The following is a 20,319-nucleotide window of genomic DNA, read 5'->3' on the forward strand; positions in this document are numbered from 1 at the left end:
TGGATGCACAAAAAATAATCAGCTTGCTGTGTTTCTTTTCATATATGCATTGGGAGACTTCGCAAACAAAGTTTTCATGACTATCAAGAACCGTAAGGGACGTCACCTCTGGTATGTCAAACGCGTTCTGTATAGTAGCACGTCGCTGGCGACTGACTCTCCGTGCTCATTAGCGGTTTCACGCTGCTAGGCACTTCAAACGGTCATGATGCAGGACGCTTCAACAGCTAATAGAGAGTTCTAGAATAGGGAATGCACGTTTGCGTGCAGTAAACGCAAACGTTTTGCGGGACATTATGGTTTATGTTACATCATTCAACGTTCTCCAGTGATAGTGGCGCCATCCGGTTTGAATGAAGAGAACAGTTTCTACAACAAACGGGTGCTCATTAGACCTAGGAGCCACCAAACCATTATAGGAAATAAAAAACAGGCCAAATTTATCATGTATCTGAATTTGTTGTAGGCAAGATAAGACGAAGCGAAAGCTCCGTACCCAGTTTATAGCCAGTTCACGTGCCGTAAAACGCAGTAACATCAGAGTTCACTTCAAAGTGAGAGGCTCCGCTTCAAAGTGCACCGCCATGTTCGATGTCCTTGATCATGTGTTTGACGTCACCGTCCGGTTTCTTCGACCCTTTTTGCTGCATCCGAACCTGCACATCGGCTTGCGGCGTTTTGACCAATCAGGTGTGGCCGATGGAGCAGGTTATGACACGAAAACTCAGAATACGGGCCCAGGACTAAGTGAAAGGAAATATGATCTCAACCTTGCAAGCACTGTTCAGTCACAATGGGGAGGACGTTCAAGGGCCCTGCAGAAATGTCTTAAGTAATCATTCGAGACAGTGGGATTTTCTTTGTGCAGTGTTGACATGCTCCTTAGAAAAAAGGACCGTGTGATAATTTTACCCTCTTGATATTAATCAGTGTTTAAATGGGATGCGACAAACCTGCAATAAACCAAGACAGTGTGTTGTAGCTATATAATATTTGTAAATTATGGTGACGTCACTGCTGTTACATCAGCTTTTTCGTTGCCACTTGCTACAGTGCTAGCCACTTTTGAAGCTCACTCCTTGGTGCCGCCGTGACTTTCATCAGGTTTATGAAGATGCCATCCGCTGCCAAGAGTCTTCACCTGGCCGGCTCCTTTGAGGAGCTGATGAAGCGTGTGGATGCGGACACCAAAAGCATCAAGGACAAGTACTTCAAAGGGGCACACCTCAGGATGTAAGTTGAAGTAACTCCTTGCTCAGTGACTGTGCTGATTTCAGAAGGCTATAAATCTTTCTCAAGAAGCTTTCCTTCTTGTACGTAATAGCAAAAATGGATGCTGTAAATAATACAAGCATCAGAAATAGACGTAATGTGCTGGTGTACTGTAGCTGACCTAATTTAACCAAGCGTAGACTTGGTTAACGTTAAGAGGCCGGAAGCGGGCAGAGTGGATGAAATTAAGGGGAGATGCGGGGCTAAAATACCGATTTTCGGAAAACAATTGTGTTTTTCAGTTTCAGTTGTTATGGATTGCTGGTTTAATGAAGAATATTCGCACCAAGTTTCGTTGTTATCTGAGCAGTAGAAAATAAGAAAATTAGTTCTTTTCATAAGGCGGTGGCATGCATTTGCCGTCGAAGGTGACTATGCATGCGCTTCTCAAGACGCTTCTGTAGTGAATGCCCACGAACGTGAAGTGAATGCCCACGTTAGAAAGCTTGTTTTTTGCGCTTTTTAGTGACAGAAGGCCTTTATTGAGAATACGCAAGGCCACTAACGAAAAACTAAAAAAGAAAGGCATATTTCTGGCTGCCCCCACAGCAAAGTGGATGGCATCCCTTAAAGAGGTAAAATGTAGAATAAAGTCCTGGCTTAATATGTCAAAAGCCCTGTAAGCTTGCATTAAAAGAATGCTCTAAATACTTGAGTTTGCCATCCCATGTGAATCTAGGTTGTTTAAGTTGTTTTTGAACCTGTGTAAATAAGTGTCTTAATTTAGCAGTGTGCATTAGTGATATTGTTCTTTTTTTGTATTTAGGAATATTATGTGTCTTATTGCAATAAGCTTTGTTGTGTAGTATTTGTTTTGTTTTGACATACAGGAAACTATGTTTTTTCGTTAATACTGAGCCTGTACTTCGTTTGATTGCCGTGACCCGCCCACAAGCGCACTTGCGCTTCCGCGGGCACACTTATTTCAACTTGTAATTGTGACAAATAAATATGTATGTATGTATGTATCCGAGAATAGCTGCTCGGATTGGTGGAAATATACCACATTGCCACCCAACGCTGTTTTCACGCAATTCGGAGTTGCTCCTGCTTTGGTTGTGCTCGATGCTTGCTATCTGTTACCTTTTCTTCCTTCTGTGAGTTATTGCGATCAGCGGGTGGCCGGTAGTGTGACTGGAAGATGCCGGCAACAAAGGCTTGGAATCGGGGAAGCTTCGTGAGGTGAAAACGCACTACGAAAATGAAAGGCCTACACAGCACGGGCGATCGCCAGCAAGTGAGCGTCTGCTTGTGCTTTCGCCAGGCCCAAGGCTGCCGCTGAAAACCAACGGGAACCCTTTGAGCTCGCGATGATGGCGCATCACCCGAAGAACAAGCCTACATCACTAAGAACCGTGGAGACTGCGACAGCCTTGGCTGTATTAGATTTTAATGAGGGCACATGTGGAATCAAGCGAGTGTTTGACAAGCTGGAACATGGAGTCCAGACAATGAAGCATGTTCAGCAAGCAGCCCATCAAAGTATTTCACGAGCAAAGCCAAGGGCCATGGACAGCTCTGAATCTGAAAGAAAAGAAAGAAAGCTTGAAACAGTTGCCACAGAGCAGCATCGTGCTGAAGAGGAAGGCCCGACCTATGGAGCAGGGCACTTTGAATAAATTTTTTCTACCCCAAAATAAAATAGCCTGTTCTGAAATGTTTGAACTCATTTTTCCCAGTTTGCACTTTTTGGGAAAACAAAACCGTTAGGAAAACTACCATTTCCAAACTGCATCGAAAAATCTGCTTCCAAGGTGGTTTCTCGACTGAAATTTTCGCAGGAACAAGAGAAGGTACTTCTTGGGTCGCTAAAGATTTTCTAGCACAAAATATTTTGAGATGTCTGACATGTAATGGCAACAAAAAATTGAACTTTGTTTTTAGAGTGATGACATTTTTACAGAAATCGTAAAAAAAATATGCAACTGGCCTTATCCTGCACTATAAGCTATCTGGAAGACATCTAATCACAAACAATTAGTATATCTATTATTTTTGAAACGAAAGTTCCCTAAGCTGACACACCTGATTGCTCAATATGACCGCTATAACTTTTTTTCCTTTTGAGCTAGGGAGCTGACATTTAGAGTATAGTCAAATGAGAAAAAGATGCACCATTCCTGAAAATTTTATCGCAATTGACATAGTAGTTCAAAAGTTGACTCTTCAGCCTAGCATCTCCCCTTAAGAAGTTTGCAGGCGTAGGGTGGGGGGCGCAGCTGGCATAGGACAGGGCTAATCGGAGAGACATGGGAGAGGCCTGCAGTGGGTGTAGTCAGGCTGATGATGATGATGTTTCAGCAGAAATGTACAGACCCGAGAGTAATTAATGCAAGCCACTTGCACATGCAGAGCATTCAGAATTGTGATTACAGGGATATGGAACCCTGATGTGTTTTGGAAGTATAGAATTCTGCATATCTCCTTCCTGTTGTACCTAGCTAAGCTTCTTAATGAAGTTATTACTGAACTTTCTCTGCATATGCTCCTGTGTGACATAAACCAATTTCTGAAAATCCAAAGTTGTTTTCTGTGCTCTCGAGGATGAAGGATCCAGGAACAACAAAGGGTCAGTTAAACATGGACGTAGCAGCAAAACTGCTACAGGTCCACATATTTTACTGTAAAGTTCCACGAGAAGACCCCCGCTACCCACCTTTTGGGGCGAAAAATCTTATTTACTAAAAGACCCTAACCTTCGGCCAGCTCCCAAAAATTACTTTAGCTATGACGCCTTCAGATGCTCGGGAAGCTCCTGTGGAAAACATCCACTGGTACCAGATGAGCTGCCCGCAAGCAGTGCAGATGGCTCATGATGCCATCAACCCTACTATTTGTCAGATTTCAGTGGTAAGATTGGGGTGGGGCATATAGATTTTCTTAGGAAGGGGAGGAAAGTCTACTGCCCCCATTACTGATTCCCCCGTTAAACCTTAGGCGGGCGAAAACAAAGTAAAAAATAAAGGTGGGGGAAATGGCCTGCACCAGCTGAGCTTTAAGCAGGCTTAAACCAATTGGAAAAATAAACGAATAGAGCCCTCGGAGAAAGGGGCCAAAGCGCAAAATTAATTTCATACATAGGAAGCCAATCGAAAAAATAACAGGGCTGGCACGTGGCGCAAAATGGTGTCCTAAAAGGCGGCGGGTACAGTGAGCACAGAGGGAAAACCCTGTGCGTGAGCTGGTTTATTTCACAGAAAAGAGTCAATATGAAAAGAAACAAGAACAAGTGCGCAAAAGAAGAAAAGAAAAGAACAACAAAAGAGAACAAGAAAGAGATAAGAAAATCAGAGAAGAAGAGGCCGGAACTGGAAAAAAGCACAACCACCCAGCGAGAAACGAATCCACCCAACCCGCTAGTTGGGTTTATTCACGAACATAGCCACTTTTATTGAAAAAGAAGCCCCTGTAGAAGCGCCAAAAACAGAAAAATTTCAGTAAAGAAAAAACAGAAAAGCGCCGCAGAGAAGGCAATCACTGGCAACCGGAGCCATACTAGGAACCTGTGAAGATTGACAACACAGCAAAAGAAATACCAACCCCGCAAAGAAAACCGAACCCAACCCAAAGGACTCACCCAACTCACCCAACTCCCAAAGGACTCAACCCAAACCGAACCCAACCCAAAGGTTTTTAAAATGCAAAAGCATTTTATAAACCCCAAACGAAATTATTGCAAATAAAGTGAAATAAACAAAAGAACATAAGAAAACTAGATCCCATCAAGTCATTAAAGAAAATGATACACACCCAAAAAAAAAACCGCACTCCCATCACACACACACACACACACACACGCACGCACGCACGCACGCACGCACGCACGCGCACGCGCGCGCGCACACACACACACGCACACGCACACGCACACACACACACACACACACAGAGAGAGAGAGAGAGAGAGACACAGACAGACAGACAGACAGACAGACAGACAGACAGACAGACAGACAGAGAGAGAGAGAGAGAGAGAGAGAGAGAGAGAGAGAGAGAGAGAGAGAGAACAAGCCACGGAACGCGCTCGGCCAGTCGAGGTGGGTGTGTGGGCAAAAAAAGGAAAAAAACTTCTGCACGTCTCTCTTGTAATCCGGCAGTGACACGGCCACCACCGCGATGACGCGCGCCAAAAGCGCACGACAACGTGCACTGTTCAACCAACACGACGACAGATAATGCCTCACGTCGCCCACGAACAAACCGCGGACGACGCCAAACCAAATCTGAAAAAATAGACCAGAAACCGGCCGTGGCCCGTCAAAAGAGTGGTCAGTGCATGGGGCGGCGGAAAAGCCTCAGGAATGTCTCACATATTCGGGACCCGGTCAGCGCTCCCCGTGCCGTCAGCATGCTCCCTCCACCATTCGGCCCACCGGCAGCGCACCACCGCCCCGAACGCAGAGCGCACCCACGCCTTGGTACGCTTCATGGGTCGAACTCGCGGGGAGCGCGACGCACGAGACGCGACAACATAGTCTACTGCCGCAGTAGAAATGTCCTGATAAGGGGTAGTAGTTGGGCTGAGATATAAGGGGGAGATAAGAGCAAAGTTGACATGTGGGTAGACATCATCATCATCATCATCACCCTGACTATGCCCACTCCAGGGCAAAGGCCTCTCCCATGTCTCTCCAAGTAACCCTGTCCTTTGCCAGCTGCATCCGCCCTTTGCCTGCAAACCTCCTAATCTCATCCGCCCACCTAACCTTCTGCCGCTCCCTGCTACGTTTACTTTCTCTTGGAATCCACTCCGTTCCGTTACCCTTAAGGACTAGCGGTTATCTTGCCTTCGCATTACATGCCCTGTCCAAGCCCATTACTTCCTCTTGATTTCGACTAGGATGTCATCAACCTGCGTTTGTTCCCTTACCCACTCTGCCCGCTTCTGGTCTCTTAACATTACACCTATCATTTTTCTTTCCATGGCTTGCTGTGCTGTCCTTAACTTAAGCTGAACCCTTTTCGTTAGCCTTCACGTTTCTTCCCCTTAGGTGAGTGCCGCTAAGATACAGCTGTTGGATGCTTTCTGTTGAGCCATATTGGTAACCTGCCATTCATGATCCGAGACCTGCCATGTGCGCTTCACCCCATTCTTATCCTTCTAGTTATTTCCCTCTCATGATCCGGTTCAGCTATGACTACCTGCCCTAAGTAGATGTATTCCTTTACCACTTCCAGCCCCTCGCTGCCAATTGTGAACTGCGGTTCCCTTGCTATACTGTTGAACATTACTTTGGCTTTCTGCATGTTAATTTGTAGACCCAGTGTTCTGCTCTGCCTGTCTAACTCATTGATTATGATTTGCAGTTCACCTCCTGAGTGACTCAGCTAGGCAGTGTCATTAGCGAATCGCAGATTTTTTAGGTATTCTCCATTTATTCTTATTCCCAGCTGTTCCCAACGCAGGCCTCTGAATACCTCCTGTAAACAGGCGGTGAATACCATTGGCAAGATCATGTCTCCTTGCCTTACGCCCTTCCTTATTGGAATTTTATTGTTGACTTTATGGAGGACTATAGTAGCTTTGCAGTTGCTTTATATAGCTTCCACTATTTTGACATAAGGCTCTTCTACACCCTGATTACGCATTGCCTGTATGACTGCTGAGGTTTTCACTGAGTCGAATGCTTTTTTGTAATCAATGCAGGCTATGTATAGAGTTTGTTATATTCTGTGCATTTCTCTATCACCTGATTGATAGTGTGTATATGATCTGTTGTGGAGTACCATTTATGAAAGCCTACCAGATCATTTGGTTGATTAAAGTCTAAGGTTGCGCTGACTCTATTAGTGATTACCTTAGTAGGTACCTTGTAAGTAACGGACAGTTAGCTGAACGGTCTGTAATTTTTCAAGTCCTTGGTGTCTCCCTTCTTATGAATTAAGATAATGTTTGCATTCTTCCAAGCTTCTGGTACGGTCGAGGTCATAAGGCATTGCGTATATAAGGTGGCTAGTTTTTCTAGCAGAATCTCCCCTCCATCTTTCAACAGGTCTGCTGTTACCTGATCCTCCCCAGCTGCTTTTCCCCTTTCCATTGCTCCTAAGGCTGTCTTTACTTCCTCTTTCGTTACTAGTGGATGACGCATTGCTGTGTGCTACTGTCTCTATCATTAACACTCTGATTACACTGGCTACTGTACAGAATTCTGTAGAACTCTTCGGCTATGTTAACTATCTTATCCATATTGCTAATGGCATTGCCCTCCTTGTCTCTTAACGCATACATCTGGTTTTTGCCTATGCCTAGTTTTCTCTTCACCGCTTTCAGGCTACCTCCGTTCTTTAAAGCATATGCTCGATTTTCTCCATATTAAACATTGTTATATCGGCTGCCTTGCACTTATTTATTAAGTTCGATAGCTCTGCCAGTTCTGTTCTTTCTGTAGGGTTAGACGCCCTCATGCTTTGGCATTTCTTTGAGATCTTTCGTCTCCTGATATAGCTTGCCAGTATCTTGTCGAACCGTCCTACCACCTACTTCTACTGCGTACTCCGTTATGATACCTGTCAGATTATCGTTCACTGTATGAGCATTAAAATCGTCTTCCTCAGTTAAGGCTGAATATCTGTCCTGCAGCGATATCTTTTATTCCTCTGTCTTCCCTCTTATTGCTAACTCATTAATGGACTTCCTGTTCACTAGCTTCTTCCGTTCCCTCTTCAGTTAAGTCTAAGCTAATTCGAGACCTTAACATTCTGTGGTCGCTATAGCGCACCTTTCCGAGGACGCCCACATCCTGAACGATGCCAGATTGAGCGCATGGTATGAAGTCGATTTCATTTTTAGTTTTGCCATTGGGGCTCTTCCAGCTCCACTTCCTGTTCTCTCGTTTGCAGAAGAAGGTATTCATGATCCGTAAATTATTTTCCTATCTGCGAACTCTACTAATAACTCTCCCCTGCTATTCCTGGAACCTATCGTATAGTCGCCTACCGCCTGGTTTCCAGCCTGCTTCTTGCCCACCTTCGCATTGAAGTCGCCCATCAGTATAGTGTACTGTGATTTTACTTTGGTCATTGCCGATTCCACGCCTTCAGAGAAGCTTTCAACGGACTGGCCATCATGGCTGGATGTATGTGCGTAGGCCTGCACCACCTTCAGCTTGTATCTCCTATTGAGCCTAATTACGACAGCTGCCACCCTTTCGTTAATACTGTGGAATTCCTCTATGTTGCCAGCTATATCCTGATTAATGAGGAATCCCACACCTAGTTATTGTCTATTCGCTAATCTGCGATAGCACAGTATGCGTCCGTCCTTTAGTACTGTATATGCCTCACCTGTCCTCCTAACTTCACTGAGCCCTATGACATCCCATTTAATGCCCGCTACTTCCTCGAATGGCACTGCTAGGCTAGCCTGACTAGATAAAGTTCTAGCGTTACAAACGTTGCCTGGTTCAGATTCCAATGGCGGCCTGTCCGGAGCCAGAAATTCTTGGCACCCTGCGCTGCGTCGCAGGTCTGACCGCCACCGTGGTCAGTTTCTCCGCTGTCGTTGGGGGCTGAGGGCCGAGGGTTAATCCGCCTTTTTCATTTTCCTGTGCTGTCACCTCGCGTACAACGCTGGAAGCTCACTGGTAGGGTACTGCGCGCCCAGCCGGGCCGGACTGAGTGCCGCTCCGGAGCACGTTATGTTGGAATCTGTCGACGATGGCGTGTCCTGGGCAGCACCTGGTACCTGGAGGATTTCTAGGATTGACTGATGGCTGGGTGCGAAGTCCGAGGCAGGCTGCAGTGCCCGCCGAAGAGCAAATTCTTCAGTATCTCCGATCATCCAGCATGCGATGCGAACACCAGCTGAGCAAAGGCCGCCGCTTCAGAGATGAAGGCTACATTCGGAACATAATGTTCAATGAAATATCCCCGAACAGTGAGGTTGGCGTTTTCCGCTGTATATGCCTGCCATTCATGAAATATGGTTACTACATCGTGCACGCCGTAGTACAGAAAACGACTGGGGACAACAGTTTTCACAAGCAATCGTTGTGCTCAAGCGCTGCAGAATAGCTACACGAGCTATAAAAGCACAAGCGTACTCACAACAAAGCAGCTCTGCTAGCATTTCACTGTATTTTCCCACAGCACACCGCTGCATAGGTTAAACAAGCATGCGCATCCATAAAGACGAGCACGAGAGGTGCACATTGATCCATTCCGGCGATACCACGCAGAGGCCTTCATTATGGATATGATTCGTACACACGCATAACGCACCTTCTTCTTCTTCTGCCTCTTAATACATGGCACATACCCACTCGGGGGGGATTGGCCAGGGTGTAGTGGCATAAACAAGGAAATTGTGAGAAAATTTCAGCACCATGCGTGAATGCTCTCGTAGCATCTTTTTCGTTGCCCGCTCCATCGCGCGTTGAAAGTGGCTCACAGCACTTGCCCATTGGGGCTTCTTGCTTGAGAAAGCAAAGAGCGTCGGAACGAAGCCTGGGTGCCGCGGTGACATTCGAGGATTTCCTGCCCATGAATAAAACACTTCGTGATAGACTGCACATGCATTTAAACACAGTACCTCTTCCGTACCTGTCACAAAGTGATTTCCGCACAGTCTTGACGTGCTTGACGGTGCCCAAGGGCGGCCACGATCGTCTAGCCGGCAAACTGGTTTTATCCACACTTCGCGTCGAAGGCTGTCCCGGGAAGCGCTCAAAAAGCGAAAAATCCGAGTTTGCTTCCCTTTACATATTGGGCATTACAGCCGTATGCAACACATTTCGTAGGTATCGCCAAATGCGTCGCGCTTAACGCTCGACGGCTGCAGCAACGCACCCCGCGTAGGAAGCCGGTTTGGTTACACTTCCACGGCCGGTCTCGAGTGGAGCGCGCGACCCTTCCAATATGTTTCGTGACACCGCCGCCAGGGGATGGGCGCATGCGCAGTCTCATCGTGAAAAAGGCGGATTGGTCTGTTCATAGAAGGCTGCGGCCAAGTACTACACCAAGGCAGCTAAATCCTGTTCTGGTGAGGCCGTGCGTTGTCGGTTCTGGTCACCAAGATCAGGCCGTACCCCATGCCTGGTTATGCAATTTCATTGACATGCAGATTTTTTTTTAACCCGGTGGAGAATTGCGGCACCAGGTTTCGAACCCCGGTCTTCCTGCACGCAAGGCCAGGGCTCTACCTCCACGCCAATGCTGCATCTGTTGGGTAGACAGCCGGTAGACAAATCATTCCTCTGCCTGCTATGCAACTGTTAATCTGCACTCGCTGACCATGAGAAATAGCTGCACTGTTCAGTGACGGTGGAAGTTGTTGATTAGCACAAGAAGAATGGAGACAACGTCAGCAAAGCTGCAAAACATTTATTTCCCTTGGACAGCAAACAACTACCAGTCCATTCTACAACAGTGCCATGGTAAAAACAAATGCAAGAGACCCATAAAGAATGGACAGCTGGTGCTTAGTGAAGAGCTTATTGAAGCGCTCATGGACTTTTTGGATTGTGAGCAGTCAGTGGTCTTTATTCTTTATTCAAGAATTACCACACTTTGCCCGAAGGCGTTACAGCAGGGGGCGTTGCAGCAATGTTAAGTTTCTGTATTGATCCTTCTAAAGCTAGCGGAGCACATGAACCTGGCAAGAGGCTTTTACCTGGCTCACTGCAAGGCCCGCTTCAACGTGCTGTTGCGAGTTGCCGCAAAGTGAGCCAGAAGTAGCCTGCATCTGTGGCATGATTACTACAACTTTAATATGGGCAACATGGATATTGTGGGGATTGGGCTTCTTGAGCGATTGGAGTGCGTGCTCGTTAGGAAGACCCCCCGTGGGGCCTGCGTTAGCAGAATGGAAGCGACTGCACTGCTGGTCCACTAGTGGAACCCAGGAAGCATGGTCGGGCCAGAGAGGGGACGAGGAAGAAAAGCAAAACTTTGTACAAGTAATTACATTATACACACGTACAGCAACTGAGAGTGCCTCTTAGTAAAAATGTCTCGATGAGAGGGAGCTTCTCGGCCATACTGGGTGCTAAGTTTTATAGGGTTTTCCTTCCTGAAATCCCTAGATGGAGGCTGGGTCTGCCGAGGAAGGCATGTCCTGAAAAGTTCACTGTACCAATCATCACACACCATCTGCTTAGGGAACATGCCCCCGTCATGTGTTGAGCTTGAGAGGAGGATGCCATCTATGTCGCGCAGACAATGGAAGGTCCGCGGGTGGTGGTCCTATGCTTTATAGGTGGTCGCACGTGTTCCTCATCAGTGCACAGCCCATGCTACGCGCAAGGCCACTCGGGATAGGGAATCCACTCTCCTTCAACTTCTCCTTTGAGGACGGATGCTGCGGTCAAACATGATGACTGGGTCCAGCTGGCCCGGAGTCCCCTCAGCAAGGTCAACTACGGCTGACCTTGGCAGCTATCTTCATCATGTAAATGAGGGTGCACTGGCAGAGCTGCGCTGGGAGCTTTTAGGGGAGGCTCGCTGTCACCGCTGCCCCCGTGGCCATGCCGGCTGCCGGCCCCATGTCGAAGCTTTTACTGACTCATCGGCAGCCCATGGGACAGTCCACTGCAGCAGCGCCGGCCTTCCCACACGACGAAAGTGAAACATAACACACTGCCCCATTGGTAGAAGGAGATCCCAATGGTCAGTGGATTGCATCCACTGTCTGAAGGAATGTTGGTTGTCTGTCTGCGCTTCTTGAGCCCAGCGCACCCCAAAGGCTTCCTTTGCATGTTCAGGTTAACATGCAATACAATAATAATTCAATGTTTATTCAACATCTCTGGGACATTTGGAGCACGAGCAAAAGGCGACAAGAAGGCTTGACTAAGGCCCGTACCCCATTACATGGCAAGCAGTGTGCAGCTACATGGGTTAAAAATTAAGAATAAAAAAATGGGTGCGATACGAGAATATAAACACAAGTCAAACATGAGCATACATGAAAATAAAGTGCGCTGTAATGAAATTATTAGTTTACATCGTGAAGCGTATACATGTTTACCCATACATACAACATGATCCAAAGACATCAGCAATAAAGAACAAAGCAAAAAAAAGAAAAGGACACTGCAAAGTGACTTTGGAGTGACTCGTTCAGTAGAGTGGTGAGCTGGGCGAGTCGGTACATGATTGCAGAAAGAAAACCAGTGCAAAGGACGGAAACGCAGAACAGGAACATAGGACGACATTGGATTCTCCGCTAGCGTTCTCGTTCTCCGCTAGCATTAGAACAACGCCGAAAACTCAACTGCTTAGTCAGCAAGCACAACGCAATCACCATTAAGCCACGCTAGGCTCTTTCCCTCTTATACAACCGTTTAGTCCTTTAGAGCAGTGCAGCAGTACTTAGTAAGTGCTCACAAATTGGCACATTGCGCTAGAAAGTACTTCATCACTTTGAAACGCTAAACAAACGCAATGTGTTCAAAATCCTACATCAAGAAGAAATACATCAGCAAGCAGCAACTTCGAGGCTGGTTCTTACTTTAGGGGCCTCTACTTAAGCCATCGGCATTACCACTGGGACTTCCCTTTTTGTAACGCACCTCTAAAGAATACTGCTGCAAAGTGAGACTCCAGCATAGGAGCTTTTGGAAGAGGTTGTCTATCGTTCAGCCATGCCCTGCGCAGTCGCAAACCTACTGTGGCTTCAGCAGCCGCGAACAGACAAAAACCGAAGGACTTAAGTGCGAGTTGATACCTGCGAGCTCCAGACGCCATACGACAGTGATTTGTTCCGCACTCTGGCCGTGCGTCTCCAACACCTAAGCAACACTTGAAAAGTTGAATGTGAACGGGGGACGATCGAGTACGAAAAAAATGTCTGTGTGTACTCCTCTCTCATTTCGGGAATATCCTTCGTTTCTTTTTTGACTAGAGCGCGTTCTGCTGTGTTCTTTCAGTGGTAGAAGTGCGTGCTGCTCTACGGCCCGCTGCGAGTTTCGATCATCCTGCAAGAACTTCCACAGTGTCGTCACAATGGGCAGGTGGCTTTTGATTTGTCTGTTCCATCATTGTCAGTTTGGCCTTCCTGCAGTGTCTATTGCATCTGGAGTGCCGCAATGACAGCTTTGCAATCCACTCCGTTACTCTTAAGGACCAGCGGTTATCTTGCCTTCGCATTACATGCCCTGCCCAAGCCAATTTCTGCTTAATGATTTCGACTATTATGTCGTTAACAAGCGTTTGTTCCCTCACCCACTCTGCCCGTTTCCGGTTTCTTTACATTACATCTATCATTTTTCTTTCCATGGCTTGCTGCGTTGTCCTTGTCTTGAGCTGAACCTTTTTCATTAGCATCCACATTTCTGCCCCATAGGTGAGTACCGGTAAGATACAGCTGTTGTATACACTTCTCTTGAGGAATATTGGTAAATTGCCATTCATGATCTGGGAGAAACTGCCGCATGCGCTTTGCCTCATTCATATTCTAGTTATTTTCCGACGCCCTTCGTTATTGAAATTTTATTGCTGACTTTATGGAGGACTATGGTAGCTGTGCAGGTGCTATGGATATCTTCCAGTATTTTCACATAAAGCTCTTCTACACCGTGATTCTTCAATGCCTGCATGACTGCTGAGGTTTCCACTGAGTCAAAGGCTTTCTTGTAATCAATGAAGGTTGTAATAGGATGTTGTAAACTTGGAAGCGCAAAAAACCGGACGACGGACAGAGTAAGGGAACACAAAAAACAGGTTCCGGTTTTTTGCGCTTCCAAGTTTACAACATGCATCACCAACTAGCCCGGCAGCTTGCTCTCCTGAGTTGTAATAGGAGTTGGTTATATTCTGCTCTATTGCATGCTTGATAGTGTGAATATGATCTATTGTTGAATATTCTTTGTGAAAGCCTCCTTGTCTCTTAATGCGTACATCTGGTTTTACCTATGCCTAGTTTCCTCTTAACCGCCTTTAGACTACCTCTGTTCTTTAACACTTTCGTGACCGCTGGAAAATTGGTAGTTTTCATGTAGTCTGGCAAATATTTTTTTTCCTGCCACAGAAAATGATTCTTTTTGAAGTGTATGGTGTCAAATTGTAGAAGAAGGTATTATCTTTCCAACGGTATTGATTTTCAAACAACATACTTAATAGTGATAGTAAGAAAAAAATTATCAAAGCAAAAAATTGCAGCAAGAATAAAGATCGATAAAAACATCAATGCTGCTTTGCAGAAAAAAAATGTTTAATAAATCAAAATATACATTTTCAACAAAAGAGCCATATGAAATCAACCTGCATATATTAGCCCTGTATCTGCAAAAGCTGTTCAGGTACACAGGGACCGCCGCGCAGGAACTGCCGCACAGCACTGCAGAGCGCGATTCCGAGGTCCACTCCCGGCGGTCTTCGTGGACAAAACTCCACTCTCTGCTTGGATGCCGGCAAATGGTCCCGTCCGAACGACGTTGACACCCTGCAGATAAGAACTGTGACCTTTAGAACATGCCGGAAATCCTTATGACCCGATAACACGGTCCGAGAAGAAAGCAAAACTCACCGGCGGATACCTGTCGATGTTCTGGGGCGGTTTGCCGAACTTTCGTCGTCCGTACTGAAGCCCAACGAATAGAAGTCATCTTCCTAGTCTGTGCTGCTACGATCATCCGCGAATTCGATCCCAGATGCATTGGTATCCGTTGAAACTCGCCGCGCGTGACGTAGATGCCATCTCGGAAACAATGAGCGCTCGTCACCCGGACTATGCAGGTGCTTTAAAAATCCCTGCGCGGTGGAAAAGAGAAACACAACTCCGAAACTGATAAAATAGTCTCTCTTCAGCCCGTTTGATGGCGCTAGCTGTCCATAACGCTCGGAGAGGCGCCAAAATTCAAACTTGTACCATCGACAACAGACTGTCGACGGGAATAGGCACGGTCACGAAAATGTTAAATCATGCTCGATTCTGTCCATGTTAAACTTCCTTATGTCAGCTACCTTGCGCTTGTTTATTAACCTCGACAGATCTCTTAGTTATTTTCTCTCTGTAGGGTTAGACGCGCTCATGCTTTGACGTTTCTTAATCAGCTCTTTCGTCTCCTGAGATGGCTTGCTGGTATCCTGTGGAGCCATACTACCGCCTACTTCTATGGCGTACTCCGTAATGATAGCCATGAGATTATCATTCATTGCTGGAACATTAAAATTGTCTTCCTCAGTTAAAGCCAAATATCTGTTCTGTAGCGAAATCCTGAATTCCTCTACTTTCCCTCTTAGCGGTAACTCGCTAATGGACTTCCTCTTCACTAGCTTCTCCTGTTCCCTCTTGAAATCTAAGCTAGTTCGAGACCTTACCATTCTGTGGTCGCTACAACGCACCTTTCCGAGGACCTCCACATCCTGCACGATGCCAGGGTGAGCACATTTTATGAAGTCAATTTCATTTCTAGTCTTACCATTGGGGCTCTTCCACGTCCACTTTCTACTCTCTCGTTTGTGGAAGAAGGGGTAATTAATGATCCGTAAATTATTTCTGTCCGGGAGGTCTACTAATTACTCTCCCCTGCTATTCCTAGAACCTATCCTATAGTCGGCTACTGCCTGGTCCCCAGCCTGCTTCTTTCCCACCTTTGCATTGGTGTTACCCATTAGTACAGTGTACTGTGATTTTACTTTGTTCATTGCCGATTTTTTGCGAATCGGCATTCTTCATCGCGAAAGAAGCTTTTGATGTCCCTAGCATTAGTACCCAAACTACCCCTCGACCCTTTATGGCTTGTGAATTTGCACTTTTTGCTTGCTTTTCAATCTATATCATCGGTCCTTGCTACCGAAGTGGCCTTTTTTTCTTGGACCAAACCGGTCGTATTCCGACACTTCTGAGTAGCATTCGTGTCATCCGGCGACTGAGCGGAGCTTCGAAGTCGGTCTCTGAAACTCTCGTGGGGTAGCTGACCAGTGTCAATTTGGGTTTTGAAATGGCTTCTGCGGAATTCCTAAAGTAAAGCTTTCGCATAGTTGTCAGCATCCTCGTGTGACAGCTGCACTAATATGTTGGCGACTTCACACGGGACGACTGCCATGAACACAATTTACCAATCACCCCAGTCCAGCTACTCCTCCATACAAATCCCCTCAAAATTTTCTAGAAAAGTCCTGAAATATTTGCCTCTTCGGAAAACACTTAACCGACATCACATTCTTAGCCTTGTGATAGAGTTATGTTCATGCGGGAGTTCCCGCTCTCACTCCTTTTTCTCTTGAAATCTAAGATTTGACGAAATCTCATCTTGTCGGATGAATGAAATAAAGAGGCGCCAACACAAAAAGGTGTAGTCAAGATGACAGGGGCGTTTCGACTTCCACATGGAAGCATTGTTTACTTAAGGAAAAATTTCATATAAAAAGCTGAGTACGTTGTACTATTCGCCACAGGCATTTAGTGTATTAAGGCAGTAGACTGCCAGTGTAACAGTAAATTCAATTACTCTGATGCTTGGTGACATCATAGACAATATAACAAAAGCCATAGCTCAAGGACAAAACATAAAGCCGTGGTAAAAACAGCGCAGCGACGACAGACACAGAGAAGACAGAAGAAGACGGACAAGCGCTGACTAACAACTAAAGTTTATTGGAAAAAACACAGGTATTAATACACTCCTAAAAACAACCAGGGAACACGCCCCTCTTAACATCCTTCTAATCGTGCGAATCTAGATACTTAATCTCACATTCGTGAAGAAGCACTGACGGTGTGCTGACGCATGCATCACCATTCGCGTGGATGCGATACGCCTCACACAGTTCCCTTGTCAATTTATCCCTGTGCCTGCAAACAACTTTTGTCTCATGGAAAAGAGGGTTGCACATTTTTTTGTCGGGGGAACCTGGGATATTATTCAGGGGGCAATCTCTAAAATGTAATGCAAGGTTGGACGATGGGGGGCCATTTAACGAGGTATGATGCTGACGAAGACGGGTGTTTACACATTCTAAATTAGTTAAAAGGGGTATAGCCGTTGCATGTTTAGGATCAGCACTTTCGAAATCGTGTGTGCATGGAATGAAGAATAGTTTTAATCAGCAGGTTGGTAGATTACAATCGGCAGGATTTCCGGAAGAGGTAATCGTGCTTGCTTGCAATAAATTGCTGAGGAAACTAAAATCTTTCAAGAGTTGCCATCCATCAGAGCCGTCAGGCATGAAGAGGCATACGGTTATACCATATCTTCATCGTTTGTCACACAACTTAAAAAGAGTAGGCGCCAGATATGGAATTCAAGTGCTCTTCTCAGCCCCGCAAAAGCTTGGAAAAATTTGTGCCATAATAGATAGGAAAGCAAAGGCTAAAAAACAGAAACCAACCGGGAGTAGAGCCTGCAAAATAAACCACCAAAAGAAGTTTACGTCATGTGCTGAAAGTGTAGTGTATGACATTGAGTTTTCCTGTGGCAAGAAATACATTGGCCAAACGGGAAAATGTGTGAACACCCGTCTTCGTCAGCATCATACCTCGTTAAATGGCCCCCCATCGTCCAACCTGGCATTACATTTTAGAGATTGCCCCCTGAATAATATCCCAGGTTCCCCCGACAAAAAAATGTGCAACCCTCTTTTCCATGAGACAAAAGTTGTTTGCAGGCACAGGGATAAATTGACAAAGGAACTGTGTGAGGCGTATCGCATCCACGCGAATGGTGATGCATGCGTCAGCACACCGTCAGTGCTTCTTCACGAATGTGAGATTAAGTATCTAGATTCGCACGATTAGAAGGATGTTAAGAGGGGCGTGTTCCCTGGTTGTTTTTAGGAGTGTATTAATACCTGTGTTTTTTCCAATAAACTTTAGTTGTTAGTCAGCGCTTGTCCGTCTTCTTCTGTCTTCTCTGTGTCTGTCGTCGCTGCGCTGTTTTTACCACGGCTTAAAGATGCACCAACTAGCTCAGTTGTCGGTTCTTCTACAAAACATAAAACTTTGCTGGGTACTGAGTCATGTCGGAATGGAAGACAACGAAATAACAGACTTCTGCTCTGCTCATGCTCGTGGCAAGCAAATAAAAAATGTAAATATTCCTTTTAAAGATTGCATGAACTTTCTGCATTGTTAAGTAATAAAAAAATGGCAGTCCGCTTGGAACAAGGAAGCAAATAACGAACTACATGTTGTAAAACCAGTTCTAGGTGAATGGAAGTCCTGCACCCACCAGGAACATTTCAAGGAAGTGATTATCCGCCGTCTTCGTATGACACACACATCATCATCGTCATCATCAGCCTGACTACACCCATTGCAGGGCAAAGGCCTCTCCCATGTCTCTCCAATTAACCCTGTCCTTTGCCAGCAGCGCCCACCTTATGCCTGCGAACTTCTTAATCTCATCCGCCAACTTAACCTTCTGCCGCCCCCTGCTACGCTTGCCTTCTCTTGGAATCCACTCCGTTTCCCTTAAGGACCAGCGGTTATCTTACCTTCGCATCACATGCCCTGCCCAAGCCCACACACCCACACATGATTTCCTACTGAGAAAACAAGGCAACTCCTATGTGTATTATGCGAAGATGAGCTAACATTGAACCATGTTTTATTTTCATGCAGAAAACTCTATACACTGAGGAAAAAGCATATTGAAATTTTTTACTATTGCTCGGGCGCAGCTGCCTGGTGAAAATTTCACCAGTTATATTGAGGATGTGGTGGACCTGTGTAAGCGTGTGGATGCTTCGATGCCGAAGCACGCCAAGATCGATCACATCCTGAAGGGCATTGACAACGACGTGTTCCAGATGCTTCTAGCCAAAAATCCAACAACCGTCATTGACGTCATTGCCCAATGCCAGAGCTACGACGAACTACGCAAGCGCCGTCTTCTCGCTAGCTCTCCACTCTTGCACCCGGAGCCTCTAGCGGCTTTGATGTCTGACTCCGACCACTCGCCACTGCTGCCCCAGATCCAGCAGTCTGTTCGCAAAAAAGTTGCTCGTCAGCCTCCCTTGTCCACCCGAGTCCTGACGCTGCCTCTCCTTTTGTGCCTTTGGTACAGCGCGTCATCCGTGCACAATTCATCGAAGTTCTTCCTACTTTACCTGAAGTTCCTTCCGTCCCTTCTTTGATGTACACCGGCGCCACGGCACATTATAGCCCGTCCACTCCTGTGACGGCGCCCTTGACGTACGCCGCCGTGGCTGCGCGGCCTCGACGTGCAGTGTTTCCACCCAGTCAGCCTGTCCTGCACCCGGTAGCGTTACCATCAGCGGCTCAGCTTCATCCTCCCTCTTTGCCACACTACAACCCTTGGTGCACATCGGACAATTGTCCTATATGCTTTTCGTGTGGTTTCCCCGGACATGTGGCCCGCCTCTGTCATCGCCGCATGGTCGTTCCTTCAGCAATGGCACCTTCTGCCTGCTCACCGCAGCTTCTCCGTTCTTCTCCACTTCCGGCTGCCTACGCCACCAACCAGTGTCCATACACGACCCGTCCCCATGTCGCCGTTCATTGTCACCTATGCGCTGTTGGCCTACATCCGCTGACGAGGGAAACTAAGTTCCGCTGTTCCAGAGGCAAGAACTGCGTGCTCTTCGAATAGTTCAAGGCCTCATCCTTCTTCCGTGAACATCCTAGTGGTTTCTGTCAACGGTCTGTCTGTGTACGCACTTGTCGACACGGGTGCTGCTGTGTCAGTGATTGATGAGAGACTGTGTCATCGCTTATGGAAAGTGACGACGTCATCTTCTGGTTTGCCGCTTCGCACTGCAACCGAAGAGAGGATTGCACCTTTGACCACATGCACAGCACGGGTTGTCATTGCAGACATTTTGTACAGTGTCGAATTCTTGGTCCTGCCATCTCCCACGACATGATTCTCGGGTGGGACTTCCTGTCAAAAAATAGCGCCGTGATCGATTGCGCCCGCGCTGAGGTAGAGTTTTCTGCATTGGCTGACAATCTCCATTTCGTGTATCCGCAGAAGCTCACCGTCACTGAAGACGTCGATGTCGCTCCGGAGGCTTCAGCACTTGTATCCCTCTTATGTCCTGCCATGCCAGCCGTCACTCTTTTATTTATACTGTCTTCCTTTGTCCACCGCAAAAACCTGCCGCTGCCGTCTGCTGTTCTTCATGTTCACGGAGGTCTCACGA

At 46.6% G+C, this 20,319-nt stretch overlaps 1 protein-coding gene across 7 annotated transcripts in view; it reads left to right on the forward strand.

Annotated features, from left to right (window-relative positions):
* LOC144094162 (ubiquitin carboxyl-terminal hydrolase 8-like) overlaps positions 1 to 20,319 on the forward strand; it is a 402,680-nt gene that overhangs the window by 55,942 nt on the left and 326,419 nt on the right. For all 7 annotated transcript variants that reach the window (XM_077628075.1, XM_077628078.1, XM_077628079.1 and 4 more), the window contains exon 2: positions 1,105 to 1,233. In XM_077628075.1, coding sequence (XP_077484201.1) covers positions 1,105 to 1,233 — 129 coding nt within the window. The remainder of the gene's footprint in view (positions 1 to 1,104; positions 1,234 to 20,319) is intronic.

The sequence above is a fragment of the Amblyomma americanum genome, chromosome 6 (genome assembly GCF_052857255.1).
Source record: "Amblyomma americanum isolate KBUSLIRL-KWMA chromosome 6, ASM5285725v1, whole genome shotgun sequence".
In the NCBI taxonomy this organism is placed as follows: Eukaryota; Metazoa; Arthropoda; class Arachnida; order Ixodida; family Ixodidae; genus Amblyomma; species Amblyomma americanum.